We start from the raw sequence: 23,684 nt of genomic DNA, 5'->3' as shown, positions 1-23,684 counted from the left end.
GTTGTATTACAAGCATTATTTGGAGGGGATTCGTTCGCCTCCGAACCCCCCTGAACTCGCACCGATTCCCGTGGGTTCCCAGACGCACGAAAGTCGCGTACGAACATTAAACGCGTCACACATGTAAGTTGCAAGCGTTTGCAAAAATAAAAATCAACATATCAACGCAGGTTTGCTGCTTAAATGAAACGCGTTACCTGAGTTTTGAGGGGCTCTCCGTGCTCAATGATGCTTATAAAAGGAATTTCCAAAAAAGAGGACATAAATTCCATTTGCACTATTTCCTCCTGCGTCTGAGGGAAGGCGAGCACAGCCGAGACCCCCTGGACCACTATATCCTGACACACACACCTGAAGAGCGACTCGGGGTCTCCGCTCGGGGCTTCCCGAGCCACCACGTCCAGGCTCAAGTTGTACGGAAGAAAGTTGTTGCCGCTCTCGGCGAGACCGCTGAGGGCGCGGTGGAGAGCCGCCCGCACCCGGACCGACTGGCGGGGAGGCAGGAGGGCACCCAGGCGCACGGTGTGTCCTATCCGCGCTAGGATGTGGCAGGGCTGCGGGTGAGAATGCGCGGGCTGGACGAGCAGAGTATGGAGAAGGAATATTTGCGATCCCAAATAAAAGTATGCCAAGAATGTGTAGAAGATGAAATTCATCCTGCTTCACTCTCAACGGTGGTGATGAGGCATTGTCAGAAGATAGCATTGCTCGCCTTGTTGTCTGGTCTTTTCTTTAACGTCCTTTATTTTTTTTTTATTTTTTTTTTTTATTTTAGTGCAGGATGGTGTATGAGGAGTGATCTATGGAGTTACTGTGTGAATGTGATACTCTGCTCAGGAGAGGAGGGGGTTTCGCGCAAGGCGGAGATGTCATTGCGTTCACACCCAAAGAAGCGCCGGAGAGGCGTAATGGTATCATTAGGAAAACAGCGCGAGAGAGAACCACTTCAGCCCTTTTATTAAAACCCCTCTTTGCCCAAATGCGTGTTTTTTTTACTCTTCAATCGTCATTCGGAGAGGAAGCCTCGTAGATGATTATAAACAAGATTCTAACTTAGTTACTGTATACTAAAGTCCTCCATACAGACTGACAGAACTGGATGCAGCAGGCACACACACACTTAGACATTTCTATGCAATTCCTTAAAGGAGTAGTTCGTCAAAAAAAACAACAACGAAAAGTTTAGTCCCTGTTGTCTTCCTTTCCTCTGCAGCACTAAAATCAGTTTACATTTTTCAGCTAGGTAATGTTGGAGGAAGAGTTATGATTTTAATTTATTTATTTGCTTTGTTTTTTGAGCTTCAATCGTGTTTTTTTAAATACAAGTTCTGTTTTGTTTACAAACATTTTTGGTTTCCCAAAGACTCACTGAGCACCTCCTGGAAAGGTTTGCATGAAGGTTCTTCATTGAACCATCAATACCAATAAAGAACTACACACACACACACACACACACACACACACACACACACACACACACAGACACACACACACACATATATATATATAATGTCACATCCAAAATAAACATTTTATTTACATAATGTATGTGTGTGTGCTGTGTAAATATATACATGTGTGTATGTGTATTTATATATAATGTATGCATGTATATATTTCAGAAAAATATGTTTATACACAGTACATATTTTTATATATAATATAAACTGAATATAAGTATGTACATATTTTCAAAATATATACTATATGTTTTTATATTTATATATACATAATAAATACACCAAATACATGCATACATATTTCATAAACAAAGACCTCTCTCTCCTGTAACTCTAAGAATGAAGATACATTTATCTCATGTTATTTGTATGTTAAGTTTTAGATATTCTGCCATGTCACGCCATAAGACACAGTCCAACTATACAGTGTATAGTTCTTTATTGGCTATTGTTGTCAGCTGTATAAAGATTACTCAAAATATGCTTGCAAGTAGTTTTATACAAACACATTACAACGTCTTTTGGAGACTATCATATAATCAAGTCTGTAATTACGGAATAAACAAGCTGATTGAGGGATGAAAACTCTTAAATTAACAAAGATGAATAGGATAGAAGAGAGGAGATAACAGAAGGCAGGTGACGGTAAGTGGGTCACTGTTTTGGACCCGAGTATCAGGGATTCGATACGGGCCAGTCATGCGATAAAATGGAATCTGATGAAGGTGGACTGAATCCTCGGCCAATCACACACCCTGTTATACGCTATAAAGAACTAGAGGAGCATGGAATGTGAAACTAATGTAGAATTTCCCTTAATTACGAATATTAAGGACTAAAAGTGTTTGTCTGCTGGTTATTCCTTAGGTGTACTGACTGAAATGTCAGTAAAAATCTTTTCATTTAAAGTAACGAGAGAAAACGAGAGAGAGAGAGAGAGAGAGAGAGAGAGAGAGAGAGAGAGAGAGAGAGAGAGAGAGAGAGAGAGAGAGAGAGAGAGAGAGAGAGAGAGAGAGAGAGAGAGAGAGAGAGAGAGAGAGAGAGAGAGAGAGAGAGAGAGAGAGAGAGAGAGAGAGAGAGAGAGAGAGAGAGAGAGAGAGAGAGAGAGAGAGAGAGAGAGAGAGAGAGAGAGAGAGAGAGAGAGAGAGAGAGAGAGAGAGAGAGAGAGAGAGAGAGAGAGAGAGAGAGAGAGAGAGAGAGAGAGAGAGAGAGAGAGAGAGAGAGAGAGAGAGAGAGAGAGAGAGAGAGAGAGAGAGAGAGAGAGAGAGAGAGAGAGAGAGAGAGAGAGAGAGAGAGAGAGAGAGAGAGAGAGAGAGAGAGAGAGAGAGAGACAGAGAGAGAGAGAGAGAGAGAGAGAGAGAGAGAGAGAGAGAGAGAGAGAGAGAGAGAGAGAGAGAGAGAGAGAGAGAGAGAGAGAGAGAGAGAGAGTCAGCAAATATGCTCAATTGTGTAAAGCAGAGTCCTTCTCATATTTTTGAGTGCTGAAGTAAACAATAGCAGGGAAAATGAAACAGCTGATTTACATAGCGATAGTTTACTCCAACAGCGAAAGGCAAAAAATCCACTATTATTAATATTCTACCACTTTCCCCGTAAAAAGTAATAATTATGAAATACGGATTCCCTCACTCAGAGGAGAGAAAAATGCAAATTTAATGTCACTCCCCAAGGCTGAAAGTATTATGCTATAGTTAACGCTATAGTTGTAGATATTCAGTATGCAATAGTCATGTCCAAGCTATATGCAATGCCACAATTAGCAGTCCTGATTCATTCAGTCAGCAAAATTTAATATTAACTAAATATATTGCATAGCCTCATAACTGAATAAATATCATTCACAATATGCTTTATACAGTATTATGAATAGACTTATATATTATATTATATATTCTATTATATAGAATTTTTATTATTTATTATTTTATATTGTTAATTATACAGACAATTATGTGCGTGAAAAAAACGTTTATTACATAATCTATATATAATATTATTATTATTATCTATATCATATGTATATAAATTTATATTATGTATTATATATATATATATATATATATATATATATATATATAGTTACATAATATTCATGTATACACATTATGTATACAAATTTGAATCTCCACATTGCCGAGCTCCTTTGTAAATCCCCAAGCAAAAAGCATATCCTGGAAAGTGATCATTTACTTATGTTACATGTTGTTTTTTTCAATCAGGCCTCTTCGAAGTACATAATCAGGTTGGTGCGCAACATCATCCAGCCTGCAGAAACACTCAGCCTCATTAGGAGCCCCTCAGTCACAGCTGTCAGCTGAACCTTTTTCTGTAACACGACCACCCCAGCCAATTTCCTCGAGACCGCATATTGATCAGAGTGTGTGATCAACTGATCTGGAGCTCTGCTCATGGCTAATACACACCAGAGAGGTCTCCTTGTCGCCAAAGCTTCTCTGATAATAGGTGAACATCCACCGTCCTATCAGCTGTGCTGTGTGTTTTAACAGCAGAGGAAATGAGGCGAGATTAACAGAGCCTGTGATACAGAAGCCAACACAGGACAACAGCAATTAAATGAAACTTTATCTCTCCAAGATGAAAAAAAAAGCCAGGGCCAGAGCAAATATGCAGACTTTGTCATTGTTTAAATCATGTCTGCACCTAACAGATAATTCCCTGGCTATGGAGTGCCCTTGTTCGCGTCGATTTCACAAACATTTGAGAACATAAGCAGTCTTAAGAGGCTTGGGAGGGCGTGTTGACTCCTGAAAGAAACGCGTGTCAGAAATGATCTGTAAGAAAGTGACTTTCAGAAGGTGACAGTGGACCACTGCTGAAATGTGTAAATGCGAAAATAAAAACTCAATGAAGGAAAAGTCTTTACTTTTAAACGTACTCTTTGTACTTTGCATTTAATATAAAAAATGTCACTCACTGACGTACAATCATATCTGAAAAGATACAGGATTAGCCTCCAAGTAAAAGGCAATAACATTCATGCATCTGATTTTTTTTTAAAAAAACAATAATATACGATTATGCCAAACTACATAAAGTAACAAAACATGCAATGGTTAAAAAAAGGTAACAAATTAGTATAGAGATTAATTCTTACCAATAACTAGTTGCTTGCATGTCTATTGATAACATACTGAATGTTCAGTAGTACTTACTCGGACCAAATTCTATATCCCTAATCCTACACAATATATAATAATAACTAGGCTAACCTTACTATTAATAAGCAAATGGGTAGTTTACTGAGAAAAAAGCCATAGTTAATGGCTTAATAGTGAGAATTGGACCTTAAAGTGTGTCCACAAAATCTAGAATAAATTATTAAAGATCTGTACGGTATGGGGGTTCATGAGGCATTGCTGTGAAAACATTTGATTAGAATTTCAGTATCGCTGTAAAGCCACCGACTGCAGGTGACGGAGATAAATGACCTCTGACAATCCACCAGAATGTAAATGCTGCATGGCCAGCCATCTTTACCAAAACCACCCCATTTCTTGAGTTTCCCTTTTTTTTGAGGTGAAGCAGAACCCCGTCTTACCCTTCTGTTTTCTGACAGATAATCGTGACGACGCAATAAGGCGGTCAGCTTTTAAATGTCATGTTGCCGTTTCGACATTCTTGAGACGTCTGCAGTTCCACATGAGCGTGAAATGTAACAGGGTATGAAGGGGGCGCTTTGTACACTCTTCAAGCCAGGTGACTGAAGCAAGGAGAATCACAAATCTTCAAAGCTTATGAAAAGAAAAGGGATTTTCCACAAATGCCACAGTGTTTAAATGACCCAAACTGTTCTCTGGGAAATGCTTTTTTTTTTTTTTCCTTGCTTTTTTTGCAGTTACAATGCGAACTGTAACATGTCGAAGTCAATTTACGGTTCACGAGGTATAAATGATTCAAATTACAGTAAAGGGAGTCACTATTGTCGCACAATTGCGCGAGAAGTAAACAGATGGCTTTTGCTGAATCGCCTGCGCCGTTCGCTCGCAGCCTATTCATTATCCTCTCAGATAACGGCGAACGTTTCTTCCTCTCTTTCTCGCTCTCGTTTGAAAACTCTCGTTCACCGTGCATCTGTCAGATTCTTCCATCCTTAATAAACAGCCTGTCAGATGGTTGAAGCACCTCAGGTATTTAAGAGCCTTGAGAATTTAGCGAGCAGTCATAAATATGCGGGAAACCACAAACTGGGTTATTCGGTATCAGCGTTGGAAAATGTCCTGAAAGGTAAACAGACCACTAAAAACGACCTAAATAACACCGTATGTTAAACATGTATCGAAACAAAAGGAATTTCCCGGAGACGTATTTTTCATTCAAAATATTGGCGGCTGTCTAAATATGCCTAAAATCACTTTTAATGTCACACATTGACAGTTTGTTGAAAGTAATTGCAAAAATGGCTTAAAGAAGAGTTTGTTCGCTAATATCTATGATGCAGATATATGTCTGATATCTTGTTATAATACAGTGCCTACATAAAAGTATGTAGAGCATAAAATGTACCGTAAACCACTTTGATACAACTTTATACAAGCCTGTTTTTTTGTTGTAACCGCGGTCACCAAGAAGATTTTACCTCTCAAGCTGAGCAAACCCGGCGTCTTTTGGCACGCGCTTTGAAGCTCTCGGCTCCCTCCAGCGATGAAAAGCTTTAACGATGTTCACTCTCTTTCTGCTTCTTTTTTTGGTCCCGTCTCTTTATTTTCATATCCCTCGTTTCCCTTTAGGCCTGAAGGCTATGTGTGCGCTTCTTGACGCGTTTCGTACTTTGCAAATTCGTAAAACCGCTCCGAGTTGAATTACCGCGCTTTCAGTTTCCGGTTTCCCATATATGGACTTCCTTCTGTGGCCGCAGAGCGCGCTTTAAAAGTATTCTGATTGGCTAGAATAAGAAAATGTCCGTAGAGATGTTTTATTGCAATTCGACGTGTTATTGTCTGAGATCGGTGTTATTTCCAGGACAGTTATTTACAGTATTTTTTTAAGATAATGTGCTCGCTGAAATAAGCGCATGGGCGATGTTTCCGGTTCGTTAGGTAAATAACGTGTAGTAAAACATTGCACTACAATCCAGTGTGTCCATAATTAAGATATGAAATATATTAAAATAACATAAGACGCACCAATTTGAAATAACAAGCAGCAAAACAACTGTTTTGTACAGCTAAAAATAGCTGGACACGGATGAGACCGGAAGCTAGACCCATAGAATTTACAAATGGCCACGCCCAGTTTTACGTCAAGAGAAAGGTGGATGCTATTTCGTAAAATTACAGTAGTGAGGATACTGTGCAGGCTAGGCTATCATAACACTAATCATTTGTTCAATGTGCAGTGAGCAAAACAAGTTAAGTGCCACTTAAAGAGTAAAGGATTGCTCTTAATTTGACTCTTAATTAAGAAATCAGAAATGAGGCTATTTCTGATGCACTTCTGTACAGCACAGAACAATCCTAGTCTAATCAAGATTTGGCCTAATGGTAAAATCTATGTTTTAAATGAAATCTCTCTTTAAGCGCTTTGGTCAATTTAAGAATTAATGCAATTTTATGTGAAAGAATTAAAAGACATTTCATGTCTATCCTTGTATTGTTCAGCTGATCGTGGCTGACATAGGATTTAGAAAGGAAATAGGTAAGTGATGCGATAATTTTTAAAGAGTAATCTAATTGCAATGTTGAAAGTGTATTAATTCCTAGTAATTATTAATTTTTTAGTAAGTAACTTATGAAACAATGTTCACGAAATGGCAACAGCTGATTACCTGTGCTTCAAATTACAACATTCATTATTATCATTATTATTGACTGATATATAGGAACAACAATGCTCTTTCTTACGATGTTGCTTGAAATGTTACGCATTACAGTCCTCAGAGTCGTTTACTATATTAATAGCCATTTCATGCACTGCAATCCATCTAGAGCGTCCTGCCATGATCTGAACTCTAATACAATGTCTCCTTACTCTTGAAGTAATTCCATAAATGCAACTTTGTTGTTGGTGCAGTGGTTGATTTGTAAGTTAAATGTTGTTGCTCCCTCCGGCCTTTTATTTAAAAGCAACAGCGAGGCACAGAATTTCTTGTCCTTTGGGCATAAACTTCATTTAGTCAACAAAGCATTGTAGCCTTAAAGATAAACCTCCCCTTTGTTACTCTTCTGTTTTCAGACAACCACCTAAAAATCGGATTTTAGTTCTCAGTGAAACTGGATCGGGGCCAGAGGAGCTCGAGGCAGATCTCTGTAATGTGAACATGTTGCCAAGACTTTCCTTCCTGATTCTCTGCACTCATTACACGGAAGCCTAACGAGAAACCACGAGACCGAAAGGGCCTAGACACCTGGACACCTGTGACTGCAGCGAGAACCTATGGAGATAAAGGGTAAACCCGAAATAATGAGCCACGCGGGAAACAAAGTTAGCACAAATAAGACCAGCCTCTGAAATATCAATGCAGTTGTTGCAGATGGAGAGGAATCTCTTAATGCTGCAATGTCACACATTTCATTCAAAAGCGTTCGCCTTCTCCGTTTTAGCTTCTGCCTATAGTTTAGACTCAGTTTTCTTCCTCAAACGCAGAATCCGAGATATTCAATCAAAATTTTACAATGCATCTCGTTTTCCCTGCCTCCGTTTTAGCGTTTCATCCTCCTCTTTGTGTAAAACTGCCACTCGTTTTCATTTCTCTAATTCACGTTGTTTATCTTCCCTTTTTAGGAAGAGATTTGAGAAACGCAATATTCAAATATGCGGAGTCTATTGTTGGGTAAAACACTATTTCTGCGTTTTCAGGCAGACCAGGATATGCTCGACTGCACCTTACTAAAAATGTCACATGACGTTTTAAAATGTAATCTTAAAAAACAGCAAAAAATACTTTAATTCAGCTAATCCCCAAGTACACATTTACAATTTTCCCTTTAATGTTAGTTAATGCACTGTGAACTAACACGAACAAACAATGAATGACTGTATTTTAACTAATACGGTCATATTAATCGTATTACGTCGTATTAATGTCGTAACTAACATTAACAAAGATGAACACTGTAATACGTGCATTCTTGATTTTTTCTTAATACATAATACCTCAGGTTAATGCACAAACCTTAATACCTTATTGAAAAGCATTACCAAAATGAAAAAAAATCATAATGAAAAGAACAAAAGGTTTAACAAACATTAAAAAAAAAACTATGATTCACTTTATTAACTGAAACTATACTAGCCTAACTAAAATCGTTTTAATAAACTTTAAACCTGTAACGAAAACTTGTGCAATTCTTGCAGACATTATTCCAACAAAACCACATTCGCTCTCTTCTCTGGCCTCTTGTAAATGTCAGCGGGATCCTGGCTGGAGAATTCCCGTCACGATCAGGCCGCGCTGAAAGAAACTAGTAGTAGAACAGGTGGATTTGTCTCTTTTGTGTGAGCTGGAGAGGATTCTGGATTAACCCCTTTATTATACAGTATATTCACATCCCACTGCGCACCAACGACAGCCAGCTCACCATGCCCTGAGAAAAACACGCTTACATCTATTTACTGCCCGTACAAAGCCTGACTTACGAAGGAGAATATATACCAATATATATAGTGGTGTATTTAAATGTTTTATTTTTATTTTTAAATTAACATGTTCAAAACATATACCGTCTCTGCAAGCACATCAAACGTTTCAGACGCGCACTCCTCTTCGAGAGAAATCTGTATTGGTGTTATATGTGAAGTTTGTTACTTTAAACGTTAGCTTTGTGCGGCTAATCAATGATTAAACAGCTACTAAAAGAAAACAACTATTGCAGAGTGATGCTGGTCATAAACGAATATGCCATTATACAAATATAAAAAAAAATCATGTTGGTTTTTACAATAATTTAAAGGTGAAATTATTGCATTATAAAAGTATATTTAAAAACTTCACTGTTGGGATTAATGATGATTAATTAAAAAAAAAAATCTGTTAATAATTGGTTAATTTTTTTTTTTTTTAAATCGGTTGACAGCACTAATACCAATATTTTAGAAAGAAGTCTTTTATGCCCAACCGCTTTCATTCAAATACAGTATAAACATTGTGAAAAGTCAGTGTTAACAACAACAGGCTCATCATGAGACCATTAACCAGGCCTCGTGGGTCGTTCCTCTGAAACCGGCTATGCATAATCCACTTTGGACGTTTTTTTCTTTTTCTTTCGGAAGTCGGAAATAAAACAGACATATGAAACGCTGCGATAAAATACTTTCCCGAAATATCCCCACAAATGGCTAAAAAGAGAGCAGAGTGCTCTGTCCTAAATCTGCATCTCAAGGAATACTGTGCAAAAATTTGTATTAAAAAAACCTTAAAATGAAAAAGAAAAAAAAATGGCCGTACTCGATGCTGACCCGTATTTATTTGCAGCACGAGGACGCAGCCCTTAGCGATTGACATTTCAAAGCAAGCCAACCAAAAGGACATCAGATCCATTACCTTTTCCCTTTATTTATTTATTTCGTCGCTCATTTGCTTACCAGAAAGCGTTGATATATGGATTTAGAGGCTACATGACATTTAGTGTTTCAAAGAAAGAGCGCAAGACAGATTTCTACTTAACGCACGCAGTAAATCCGCTAAATCTCTTGACATTAAATAAGCGAAGTTTGTAAATAAGGACACGAGCGGGCATTGAAACGAGCGCTCCGCATGAAAGGGAAACGGCTCTCGGTGGTAAACACAAGCACATCGTCCTCAGTCTTCACATGCAGCTGTGACAAATTTCCCAGAAGCCCCGGACGGGTCATCTGCAACATTAGCGCTTTAACGGAGGCTGTCTGAATTATTCACGTCCTTCTTGAGAACACGCTGAAATTCGAGGGCTGTATTTGCATAGGACGTTCAAAAAAAAAACCAAAAAAACCAAACATTTGATTTGGTCGGCGCGCAGAAACCAGCGGGGACCAAAGAGCACTGAAGTATTCCGCAGGCTGATGACAAATACGCCGAAAGACAGCTGCACAGATTTGAGTGCTGTAATGATATAGTAATCAACACTTGCCTTGCAGACTGCTCTTTTCATTTGGGGTAAGTTCGATTAATAACGACAGGCTCGCGTGTAAAGACGGTAAACCTGTAGACACAGAAAACAAGTCAAAGACTACATAGAAGTGTTGTTTTTGGCTATATAGTGAGTGAGCGGGGGGCAAAAACGTCATCTTTTGTGCAGAGGTTTAGAACGACGGGCAGAACTAGTCATTTTTGGGTGAACTGTTCACTTAAAAGACTTAATTGTATCTACCGTTAAGGCGCTTTTAAAAGCAACTCGTCTCAGAGCACATTTCAAGACATCAGAACATAACATCTGATGATCCGGAAAATCTTTAATTGAGCTGGTCCGCTGAATATTTTAGCGAAATGTCTATTTCTAGGTAGAATTTAAATGGTAAAAATGTACCGAACTGAATAAATAGGCTGCAGTGCACACACAAGGGATTGTGGGATATCAAAAAGCAGGGAAGGGTATATGATATCCTTGGATACGAGCACGGATTCAAGGGTAAATTAAGTAAATATAGTTTTATACAACGCTTCTTTCATGTCCTCGAATCTTATTGGCTTAGAGGAGAGCGATATTCAGTTTCGCCGTTTCGGTCGCTCCTCGACAGACAACCACATCCACTACAGTTTTAAAAAAAAAAAATAATACCGTTTTTGTGTCACGAAATGTAGTTTTAAGAGTTTTCAAATATGCGGCATCAGCACCATTCAGTATTAAAGATTTAAAATGACTGATTCACAAATGGAAACAATTTAAAAAAATAAAAATATGCATATAAATACAATATAAATTTAAAAATGTATTTATTTAAAGAATAGAACTAGAATAGGGGCTCTAGAGGTACGGGGTCAAATAAAGACGGAAGAGGAGTTTTTCGGGATTCAGTTGTTGGGATTGAGTTTGGCAGGTCGTTCCACCAGACGGGAACAAAGTCGGTGACGTTTTTTCTCTTTTGGATGGCACAATAATGCAGCATTCAGATGCAGAACGCCAGCTTCTCGAGGCAGTGCGGTCTGAAGGAATGAATTCAGGTGAAGAGGTGCAGAGCAAGAGGTGGTTTTGTAGGCAAACTTTCATTTTATGCGAGCAGCTGCTAGTCAGTGCGAGCTGATCAACAGAGGTGTGCATGCGTTCTTTTCGGCTAATTAAAAATTAATTTCTGGATTCATTTTTATAATGAATCAAAATATGAATTATGCAGATAGTTTCTACCACAGAATTACCTGATATTGATATACAGTGGGAATTACAGTACACTGCTGTAGTGGAAGTTCGAAAACATACGATTTTTTCCTAATATGTTGAGCATTGCAAGAGCAGACAGGTCTGAAAGAACTAATTAAAGAGTTAGTTCACTCAAAATGAAATTTCAAACTTTGTTGCTTTGGTAAATCTTTAGAATAGGTAACTATTAACTGATTTTTCCCTCAATAAATTCTTAATTTCCTGCTTATTTATAGTTAGTAAGGTAGTTGTTAAGCTAATGTATTGGGTAGGATTAGAGATGTAGAATAATGCATTAATATGTGCTTAATTAGCATTAATAAATGACTAATATTTATGTAATATGCTAATAAGCAATGGTCAGGTGTAACCGTAAAAATGAAGAGCTACCGTTTCTCGTATTTTGTGGCGTAACGCGGTACGCAGCACATTCCCCATTGAGTTTCCGGAATATTTGTTACTTTGGTTGTCGCCGGGAACCAACAAGCGTTTGTTTATCAGCATTCTTCGAAACATCTCCTTGGTTTGGAACAAGCCACGTCGCGCGTTTCCTTCTCATCCACTGCAACAAAATAAGCTCTTAAGAAGCTGTTCCTCCACGAACCCTACGACGCTTCCCGCGGCTGAGGGCTACAGAACGACTCTGTCAAGGTGAAAGAACGAGTTTCCACACGATGATTGGAGTGTGTGCGCGTGGGGCTGAGGAACCGTCTCTCCCTCTTGTGAGCAGGAACAGCTGAAGTAGAACGATCTTCAAAGAGGAAGTGCTGAGAGGTAGTTGTAATTGTTATCAGTGGCGCTTCCTCTCTCTCGCCCCGTCTGTCTCTCCATCCTAAGACGATGATACTCAGATGGGTCTTATCTGCATCACATGGTCTAATTGAGTTAACTAGATAGAAATCAAGCATTCTGTGCATTCACAACAGCACGCCGGCGGAATGCTGATGACTTTTTCCCCCCACTCTTTTATTTATTTATTTATTTGAGTTTTTAAAGGCTTTAATATTTCCTCTTTATGATTCCGTGGATGTTTCCAGAATGTTAAATCCTGGGAGACGTCTGCGAGGGTCACAGCGAGGGCAGCTTTGCTCTCCTGTAACAAGAGAGAAAATAAGCCGCCGTGCGGGGGAAAGGTGTTTATGAAGTTTTAGGCTGCACTGCAAAGCAAAAGAGAGGCACATGTGGAGGAAGACGGATCGAAGATGAACACGGCGCGAACACGGCTAATCTGATCTCTCCGGCCAGCTTCATATTACAAGATGATGACTTCGCCGACAGCTGCTGGACGCGCGGCCGGAGAACGACCTCGTGTTTGAGCTTTCTCTGAAGACAACAAAGTCTACAAGAGTTTGAATTCTCCGACATTAACAGGAAACTACTGTAAACGCTCACGCGTTAATGTATTTGTTTATTGCAGCTATTTCGTTGTCGGTTCAACCCCGTCACGCTCTGACGTTTTCCCCTCGTACTTTTAGATATTAATGTGCAGGTTACATTTTACCATGCACCCTAAAAGTAAGGTGTCTTTCAAACTAAGTATATAACAACGGTCGCACTTAAAGGTCAAATAAGTAAGAGCTCTTTATTTGTTCAATATCTGTTATGCTTTGACAGAAAAACAAATGAAATGTGATGGAATATTATTATATATGAATTGTATTTTACATTTTACAAAGCACAGCAAAACTGCTATCTAGATTAGGGATGTAGAATAAGGCATTAATATATGCTGAGCAAATAATGTGCTAATAATAATAATAATAATAATAAGTCTTTATTTTCAATCATGGAAAAAAAAGGAAATGATATGCATATATCACAAATTATATCATATCATTTCCAAATTGTGAGTTACTGTGAGTCAGGTTTGGTAACACTAAATAAAAGCTTTAAAATGATCATTTTTAGATAGATGCATCACCACAATTTCCTTTTATTAGCATTTTAAGGTAATCTGTGCCTTGAGTTGCTTGAAAATAAACAACAAAAAAAACTGAAAAAGATTCAAATGTCACACGGACGAATTTATTTTAATGAAGTGTACAGATCAAAATCATTTTTAATATAAAAAAGTCTATGCCTACAATAATACAGAGCGTAAATGTCACCACATAAACACGCTACATGTATACCTCCAGTCCTGAGAAGGATGTGAAAAAAATCCTACCCTCAGGACATAAAAATAGGGCAGAAAAGAAAAGTTGGTATTTTCCAGTCCATTTTTATGCATTATTCTCTCTTGTTGTTCTTGTGCTGATCCGACCGTTTTGATGTGGACTTCTGCAGCTGGAAGCTCTTCCTAGTTGGGTTTGGTCAGGAGCTGAGTGGAGAACTCGTACAGATCTTTATTGATCTTCTTCAGGGTCTTCACCTCCTCCTCCAGTTCAGACACTCGGACCTTAGTGTTCTCTCCATCACCAAACACACTCTGACAGAGAACAGAGAACACGTATCATCACATCGCTGTCTTTTACATGACCTCTCCAATAATTCACAAATAAACATACATAAAAAAAAAAGAGAAAAAAGAAAAAAAGTACCATAAAATCAATGCGTTTGTTTAAAAAAAAAAAAAAAAACTTGGTAAAGAGTCTATTATTTTCTGCGGTTATTGACAAAAAGTCCTAGATGTCGATTGCGCTTAACCCGGAACATTCCTTTAATCTAAAAGAGCTAAACCTCAAGCATATATAAACTAGAAGAGGAGCTGTGTAAATGAGGAGGTGAGGTTATTTCATAAAGAGAAAAAAAAAGCCCTGCACCTGCGTTCAAGAATTCAAGTTTAATCATAGATTTTCGCTGAGGTCATCAAATCCAGTTTTAGAACATCCTTAATCTAGCAGAGAAAATATTGACATTCCCTTTGTGCTGGATTCCCCCCATGCAGGCAACCGGCGGGTGACAGCGATGCACATTTCCCCCAGATTAAGTCGGGAGGGAGGGTTAAAAAAAATAAAAACTCCTACTCTCCAGTTATATATTTATTTACATACATCTCCTGAATAAACACAGCGGGCTCTGAGCTCGCCGGCAGGATCCTACTCCCTTTTGAGTGAGTGAAACTAATCCACTTAATGGTCCTGCCAGAGCCGGACTCACTTTAAAAGCGTCAGGAGATCCACGAGGAAGCGGGAACAACCTCTATGGCGACCTGAGCGCGTTCGGAGGCCGATGACGGCAACAAACCCCAAAAACACCCGTCGATCCCTCCAGATTGCGGGCACCATCTGGCCTCGCTGTACTCTGACATTTTAAAGAGGCTAAAATAATGTATTTGGACAGAGTTACGAACTTCGCAGATTGTGCCATGCCAGAATTTGATTCCCTGAACAACTGGTGTTCGATAGGCCGAAAGTATTCACACCCACCACCCTTCTAAATTAAGGAGGCTCATAAAATCCCGAATACAGCGATTCGGTTTCAGTAGAATGAGGTACTGAAGACCCTCCTCTACCCTAAAGGCTTGGGCTGAGAGAAAATAAACTCTTAATCAGTTCAGCTTCGAGGCCAGTCTGATGGCGTTCTCCTCCGTTGGCTTTCAAATACACTCCATGGAGAGAGAGTCTGAACTCCGGGATAAGAGCGGCCCAGTGGAGTTGCTCTATCAGCGGTGTAAATCAGCGGAGACAGACGTGCGCAAGTGGCTTATTTCCTGCAGGAGGAAGTGAGTGAGGTGCTCTGTATGAATGACTGTAGCGTTGTAAATCGGTGTGCCGCGGTAAATATTTATTATAGCTGTCTAGTCCCAGGAAACACTTTCCTAACACTCTGCTGTCTGTTTTCACATTAGCAATTCATTTAAGCATTCATTCAATCAAATGGTGGCGGTCGAGGAGAGATCCGCCCGCATGACCGTAAAGCGCTTTGGGCGTACAGCAATACACGTTCCTTTCTCGTTGAATGTAAGCCTATGTGATATTTGCTCTTTTTAAAGTTTCCCACTCGAATCGGAAGTTAGATCAGAAATTAAAAGGTAGGTGATTTGCTATTGGAAGGCGAAGAGACTTTCAACCACTGACGTGCTCGGAAAAGGGTTTAAGCTAGGGTTGCCAGGTCCCTTCACCAAACGTTATTTTTAGCGCAGCGCCCATCCAGCACCGGCGCATCTGAAATCATGCACTGTCTGAGTAGGTACTACGTTTGAAGTTGAACTTTGAGAAACAAAAAAAGAAGTACGATTCTATGTAGTACGAAGGAAATGTAGACGTAGAACATCTACCACGTTGTTACTAATGTGCTATTTTTAAAAATTCACGCTATTCATAAATTCTCTCCCGTGGCCTCATGGAATAATAAAGAATCCATTGACTACGTAGCAGATCATCTGGTTACTTTTTGCCTACCGTTTTTCGAATTTGGACTATTATAATAATTACTATTATTTAAGCATATGTTATTTTAGAAATTCACAAATTCATACTACTCCTCTGACTCCTCTATTGTTTTTCCACAAACTATAAATGAGATCATTCTACTCTTCCGACATCCTGCTTTTTGTATACTAGCAACTTGGACATAATCGCTTGGCATATTCTTTTTTTTCATACCTGGACATACTATTCTTTTAGCATCCTTTATTTTGCATACTATACAGTAGGCAAGTATCCGATTCTAATTTTGGAAACTTAATCACAAAAAAAAAAAAACTCGTTAATGTAGGAATGCGAGTCCCTTGCACTTAACTACTAGTTAAGACAAAATAAACCATTACACGTCATGAGGAACGTGAAATGATAAAGTAACTGCATCATAACCACTTGATCAGCGTTTCAACATCAGAAAGACCAATCATCAATAAAACTGAATCTTGTAACTAATTTCACTTAACATTGCATTTACCTCAGAAGAGTTATCCAGTGTCCACAGTTGGTTATTTAGCCATATAAAAACTTTATTATTTACTTATAATCAAATACGAACCGTTGAATAAATCTGAAAACTAGCTTCGTATGCAAACGTTTCATAAATGAACATAAATACAGTAGTTTGGCCTCCGTTTTCAACCATCTCTGCTTTAAAAGCCTTGCTAAAATTCAGCTCCCAGTAACGACCGACTCTCAACAGCAGCGGTGAACCTTCCTGCTTACCTTGTCTGTGACAGCACTCATCAGACAGTAGAGCTCGTCTGCTTTCTCCAAATACGTCCCCTCCGGCTCCTGAGAGCGTGAAAAGACAGAGCAATACACTTTAAACATCAGCATAATAGCGTGTTAAGCAACAATAATGATCGATTGTGCAAATAAGGTGTTTGCGTGTAGCATTTCACCGTGACACAAGCGTCCTGAAGAGGCTGGGCCAACCGTGAGAGGGGTCAATTACAAACAAGGTCTAATCGTGGCCGTCTCCTGCAGGCTGATCACTGCTGACAGTGAGTAAGTGGCTGGGGGTTTGCGGAGGGGATGACGTTGTTCCAAGGGTCCAACGAGATTATTAAGGCTGACAATGAAAATCTCAGCAAGGTCAATCTCTTTTTAACGGCCCGTCCCAGATCCTGCCATCTTACTCTGCTAATTTACGGACCATCAGTGCCCGTCTGTGGGAATTTACTGTGCCTGCCTCGATGGATACAGTAAAGCTGCTGATTTCACAGAAAGACGAGTAAAGCTGTGCAGCACAGTGGTGTGATCGTGCTCATAAAAATACACACACTCGCAATTTTGAAATATCGCACTCGTAATATTGTAATGGTACATCATTTCCTTAATGTGGAGGCTTTGCTTACACTACCGTTCAAAAGTGCGTGCTTTAGATTTAGATTTTAATTTAAAAGAAATGCCTTTTACCAATTGATAACATTAATACCGCAAATAAAGGATGAAATAAACGTATAAAAAGATTTTTATAATGCTGTTCTTTTGAACATTCAATTAATAACCTTGGAAAAATAAATAACGGTTTCCAGAAAAATCGCAGGCATAACTACTGTTTTAAAGACAAAAAAAATTAAATGAAACAAATGAAATTTAATATAAAGTATAAGTATATTGAAGTATATGTAAAATAAATCGTTTTCATACTTAACAATACTTTTTTTTAAATCAAATTTTAAGAATTTTTTTTATTAATAGCAAGATACTTACCAACGGTTTCACAGACAAGGCTTAAATGAATATTTCACCCAAAAATGAAAATTATGGCATATTTCACTCAGCTCAAAGCCATCCTAGGTGTATATGACTTTCTTCTTTCAGACGAACACAGTCAAGAGTTTTTTGGGGGTTTTTTTTTAATCCTGAAAGCTCCAAGCTTGTTAATGCTGAGGGGTAGAGGCCGTTATTTTGAAGCTTCATAAATGAAATATATCCACAAGTACTGCGACGTAAAACTAACCTATACGCCTTTGGGGGGGTTATTATATGTCCTCTGAAGCAGATTGACGGGTTTCTGTAACAAAAATATTTCTAGTTTTAAAATGATAAAAGAAATAACCTATGACTCAATATATGACGCAACTTGCTTTGTATTTTGAGTTAGAAGTCAGGCATGAAGCCGGAACTCGTTTGGTCTCAAGATGCACACCAGTAATGCTTTTTTCTAAGGCATATTTATAAAAATGTCCTAAATGAACTACGACCTAATCCTGTCGTAGGCCAAGCCCTGTCTGTGAAACCAGGCCATAAAGAGCAATCTGCGCAATTAGTCTACCATTTTAATTTTTAAAAATGTAATTACCATTAGCACCTTTTCCACCACAGAATGATATCTAAACTCCAACTTACATTTTTCTGACTGCGTTTTTAGCTCATAAGCATTTTTACTGTAATACAGAGAGAGAGAGAGCATATGCATGGTTGCCAGGTTGGAAACAAGATTTAAACTCTCATCTGGCAACCGCACACAGGAAAGTTTGTGGAGGCTTGTTACAGATGGAAAATAAAATTGCAAATCGCTTGATAATACTACCTTTAGGATCACCTTTAGAAGACCTCTGCAGCTCCAGCAGCAACCTTAAGCCCGCCACCATGAGCTGCCTAAATCGGGGGCCAAATAAGAGCTTTCATATCTTTATGCAAAGTTAAGGGCCGTCACCCACTGTCCTCGAGCTTCACTCCATTAGCACAGAGAGGAGGCGACCTGAGCTCCTCCAGGATGGCAACAGGTCTGATGGAAACCCATCTTACCGCTGACCTCCATCTGAATGGAGTCAGCCAGGCTGCTAATAGACTTCCCCCCTCGAGTCGCGATTATTTAAAGCGTCGCACGGTTCAATTCAGGCCAGGTTTCGCAGCGCGCCCCTCCCAGCGGGATCGTCACTTGGCCTTCCAAGCGAATAACAGAAACAATTCCGTAAGAGAAATTAATTTTCTCAGAGCGGCTTTAATTTACACGCCGCGTGGAACGCCAATCACGGCGAACGTGTGATGTCGGTTGCTGCCTCTGGGTCGCAGTTATTTTTGCTTCCTGGTGGAAGTATTAATGCACTTATCAAAACATTTGTTTTAGGTTCCCTCTCACTGTGCAGAGGTGAAAGAAGCGTGTTTTCCAGATAGCATGTGCTCTCCCAGAGGCTGGAAGATTAGCCGCTCTGTAAATAAGCTGAGGGGGAGGGGGAGGACGAGGAAAACAGCAGATATGCAGAAAGAAGGAAAGATAATAAAAAGGTTGGACCCACTGAGCAGGTGGTGGGCAAATGTAAGACTTTATAAGCGTTTCATTTATAGGTCTGTAATTGATTTAGACATGGAGGGAATTACGGTCAGGCCGCTAAAGGCTGTGAACATTCATCACGTTTGAACTCCGCTGTCGGTGAGGAGGCAGATCCATATGTTTGACATTAAACACCTTTGACCTAATCGTATCGCCCATATGCAGCTGTTACACCTTATACAAGTGTCAGTGAAAACCAAACATCCGCATTAAAGGAAAAGAACAACCACCTGATTATGCATTTGAGGATGGCTGGATATTCACGATGCATTTCCAATGTTTTGCTTGTCGATATTCCTTATAAAATGTATTTAGCAACGTTTAGGTTATCGTTAGTTATGATGTATCGAGTAAAAATGACGAGAACAGTACATCGTTCAGTAACAAGCATGTAGAAAAGACATTTTCATTTTGTATGCAACTGTTGGGTTCTGGAAGTAAAAGTGCATTTCATTACCTCCGCAGAGAAACTGATTTTGAATAACAACTGAAGAACATTTAAAGACGGACGTACAATGAGCTCAGATGTTGTTAAACGATGGTATATCCTTTTGTTGAACTTCTGTTTTAAATAATCATATTTAACAGCTCAATTCCTTGTGAAAAACTACATTATTCAATAATAATGTCGCAAAACATGATATACATACACACATCCACATACATATACATCCACATACATATATATATATATATATATATATATATATATATATATATATATATATATATATATATATATATATATATATACACACATATATATACACATATATACACACTATATACATATACACAAATACATATACACACATATACATATACACAAACACATACACACACACATATACATATATATATATATACACACACACATACATATGTAAACTATTAAATAAGACGACATTAATATACATCAAATAACTAGCATTGATATGGCATACTCAAACGTTCAGGCTATATTTTTTAGTCCTAGTATATAGTTCTCCATTATGTCAGATTTATAGAAGCACAGCTTCGTTAAAAAAATATTTTTGCTTCCGCATCTTTTAGGAGATTTCTATGTAAATGATCTCTAGCTTCGCCTACACCTTTGCATGTGACCTTTAGTATTTCTCAGGGAAGGCCAAATCGCTGAGTACCAAATAGAAATTGATAAGTGAATGTAACACTAGCTCTAAATGAGTAATTCAGTGCTCCTTATCTTTTTTTCCACGATATGTGCCCTTTAAGGCGTCAGCGATGTTTCAGACGTTACCTGTGTGTTGGCTCCCAGTCTCAGACACATGGCTCCGGAGCCCGTGCCGTCACCCTGCTCGGAGGGGTTCAGGTGCCGACTGAAGCGTGGCAGTGGGACGGCTGGATGACTGTCAGAGAGGAACATGTTGGCAGGTGCTGGTATGATAACAGCATTGGTCACGGGACCTGTCGGAGAAATGGGACGGATTAAATGATCAGTTCTCGATCCCACTATATCAGGTGGCCTTAACTACTATGCACTTACATTTAAATGAATAATTTGGTACAATGCAGTTATTGCGTGCATACGCGTTTCTACATTATATTTTTAAAAATACCTATACGCAATTACATCAGTACTACAATTTTTTACTTGCATTTATAATTACACTATTGACCAAGTCTTTACACCTTAACCAACTCTTAAACCTAACCATACCGCCAAGCCAGTCCCTAACCTGACCCGTATCCCACCTTAATAGCAGCAAAAGTGTTTTGCAGTACAATAAGTACACTGCACTTATTTTTGTTGTAAGTATAGTGGTTAAGGCCTAATATAAAGTGTGACCCAGTTCTCTATAAAAACTGCAGCAGCTTAGTAAAGGTTTGTGAAAACTGAAATCAAGTAAGAAAAACAGTCCTTTTTAAACACAAACCATTCAACATTACAAAAAAAATCTCGCTATATTGGTGTATTAGTGCTCCGCTGTTATTCAGTGTAAAAGCGAACAGCATTCACTTATTAAAATAACATTTTTTACATTTTAGATTTAAAACTAGGCAAGGATTGGTAAAGATTAACATGAACAATTAACATTTTGGGGCTGTTGATGTGATGAGTTGCTGATGAGTTGGTGCTTTTTGATATCAATAATTTAGTAAATTAAACAGTCCACACAATGAATAGCAATAATAACAATAGATTTGGAAATGAAGGATTATGTTACACTGAAGACTGAAGTAATGACTGCTTTCTATTGTAATGTATTTTAAAATAGCTAATAAGCTAATAAAATTTCACCATTTTACTGTTTTTATTGCGTTTTTAAATGCTTTGGTGAGCAAAAGAGACTTCCAAAAACATATACATATATACACACACAGCATAGAAGTGTGTGTGTTTGTGTGTCTGTCTATGTATGCAAGTATGTATGTGTGTGTGACCCCAGATAACAACTGAGTATATTTCTAGCAGTAGACAGAAAATACATGGGCCAAAATGATCCCTTTTTCTTTTATACCAAAACTTTAGTATATTATGTAAATATCATGGTCCATGAAGATATTTAGTACATTTTATACAATGAATATATTCAAACTGGTTAGTAAAACTGCCAAGAAGTTCATTTGAACAACTTTTAATTAGTTTTGCGCCCTCATATTCCAGATTTTCAAACTGTTGTATCTTAATACTAAATATTACCCTTAATCCTTAAGGTTTGTGGTCCATGGTCACACACACACACCCTATATTATATACATACATATATATAAAGTTAACTCTAAATTCAATAAATACATACTAGCCGACTATCCAACTATCCACGTTCTTTCTGCTTCAGTTTTCTCCCCTACTGAGTGGAATTGGATTGGAAGCAGAGGAGATAAAACCAGCAGATAATCTTTTATATCTCTCTACTCTGAGGCACTAAAGAGCTCTTCACCTCCCGCTTACAATATTGGCCATTTTTATTTGCCCATTACAGTCAGTGTAGAACACACCAGCATCTGTGCGTCTGAAGCCCGTCTTTCAGACTCTGGCATGGAGAAAGTTAGTTTGCTTTTTTTTTTTTATCGAGCCGACCGCAGTGCCTGCACGCTCTCAGGAGTATAACAGCGTTCCAGCAGTTCACCTGAGATTAATTAACAGCAACCAGGTCCAACTAAGCTTCTGGCATCTGCTGTCTATTGTCCTTTATAAAAGCGCTAAACACAAATCATCTGCACCAATGAACTACATTAGCTCGGATACCGAACATCACCCTAAAGGTTCTTCAGAACGATCTGAGAATGATCTGAAAGCAGGAACATCTGAGTTTTGGTGCAAAGGAATTTTGAAGAAAATATATTGCATACCACTGTTCAAACGTTTAAAAGTTTAGAAAGCAAAAAACTAAATATTCAACTGCAATCATAACCCTTGGACCCAAGGATGCGACTGGATGAACATTTTATGGTCTATGACTTCCAAATATGACATAGATAAACATAAATACATTTAGACCACTGTGAAGAGACTTTCAACCAAAATGACATTTATAATCATTTATAATGTTCTGCAGTATTTCTATTTAAAATAAATGCTGTTCTTCTGATCGCTTAATTGACAAAAGAATACTGACTCACACTAAATTATTAAGCAGCACAAACTTTTCAACACTGATTCATAAGAAAAAAATGTTTCTTGAACACTAAATCAGCATATTACACATATTACAAAAAAAAGGTACAAAAGCTGTCACTGGGGCGGTACCTTTTCAAAAAGGTACACTTTTGTACCTATTAGGTTCAAATATGTACGCTTTAAGTACTAATATGTACCTTTTAGGTACCAAAATGGACCCTTAAGGTACAAACATGTACTTTTTTGAAAAGGTAAGGCCCCAGTGACAGCTTTTCTACCCTTATTTCTGAGAGCGAAGAATGATTTCTAAAGATCACGTGACTATGAGGACTGGAGGAACGATGTTGAAAATTCAGGAATAAACTACATTTAAAATTTTTGATCTACATACTAGACACAGCATAAGAGACTACATGCTATTTTGTATTATCAGTATTAAATTCTGTACAAATTTGAATTGAAAAATGCACAGATAAAATATGAACAGCAGATTTTTTTTCTAAAGATCTGTGGACCCCACTACAACCCCCTCAAGGCATACATCTAATTTAACCACAAAATATTTAATAAACAAGCCAAATGTATTAAATATATTTAATAAGAAAGTCCTATTTCATACAGTACTTTTTTTTTTTAAACCATAAAAAAACTGAGCCACAGCGCTGTATGATCACGCACCGGCAAAAGCTCCAAGTTTCCGTAAAG

At 38.3% G+C, this 23,684-nt stretch overlaps 2 protein-coding genes across 2 annotated transcripts in view; both read right to left on the bottom strand.

Moving 5' to 3' along the window:
• grin3bb (glutamate receptor, ionotropic, N-methyl-D-aspartate 3Bb) overlaps positions 1-897 on the bottom strand; it is a 63,256-nt gene extending 62,359 nt beyond the window's left edge. Inside the window, exon 1 of the mRNA XM_043251535.1 lies at positions 198-897. Within this exon, the coding sequence (XP_043107470.1) occupies positions 198-656 (459 nt within the window). The 5' untranslated portion in view covers positions 657-897. The remainder of the gene's footprint in view (positions 1-197) is intronic.
• A 12,851-nt stretch (positions 898-13,748) lies between these two features.
• The window catches only part of wdr18 (WD repeat domain 18), a 50,207-nt gene continuing 40,271 nt past the window's right edge, over positions 13,749-23,684 (bottom strand). The window contains exons 8-10 of the mRNA XM_043252611.1: positions 20,655-20,821; positions 16,837-16,905; positions 13,749-14,177 (exon numbers count right to left, since the gene is read on the bottom strand). Of these exons, the coding sequence (XP_043108546.1) occupies positions 14,049-14,177; positions 16,837-16,905; positions 20,655-20,821 (365 nt within the window). The 3' untranslated portion in view covers positions 13,749-14,048. The remainder of the gene's footprint in view (positions 14,178-16,836; positions 16,906-20,654; positions 20,822-23,684) is intronic.

This window comes from Puntigrus tetrazona, chromosome 11 (genome assembly GCF_018831695.1).
Source record: "Puntigrus tetrazona isolate hp1 chromosome 11, ASM1883169v1, whole genome shotgun sequence".
NCBI classification, from domain to species: Eukaryota; Metazoa; Chordata; class Actinopteri; order Cypriniformes; family Cyprinidae; genus Puntigrus; species Puntigrus tetrazona.
Note: the sequence above shows the minus strand (reverse complement) of the source record. Positions and strands in the feature narration are given on the sequence as shown.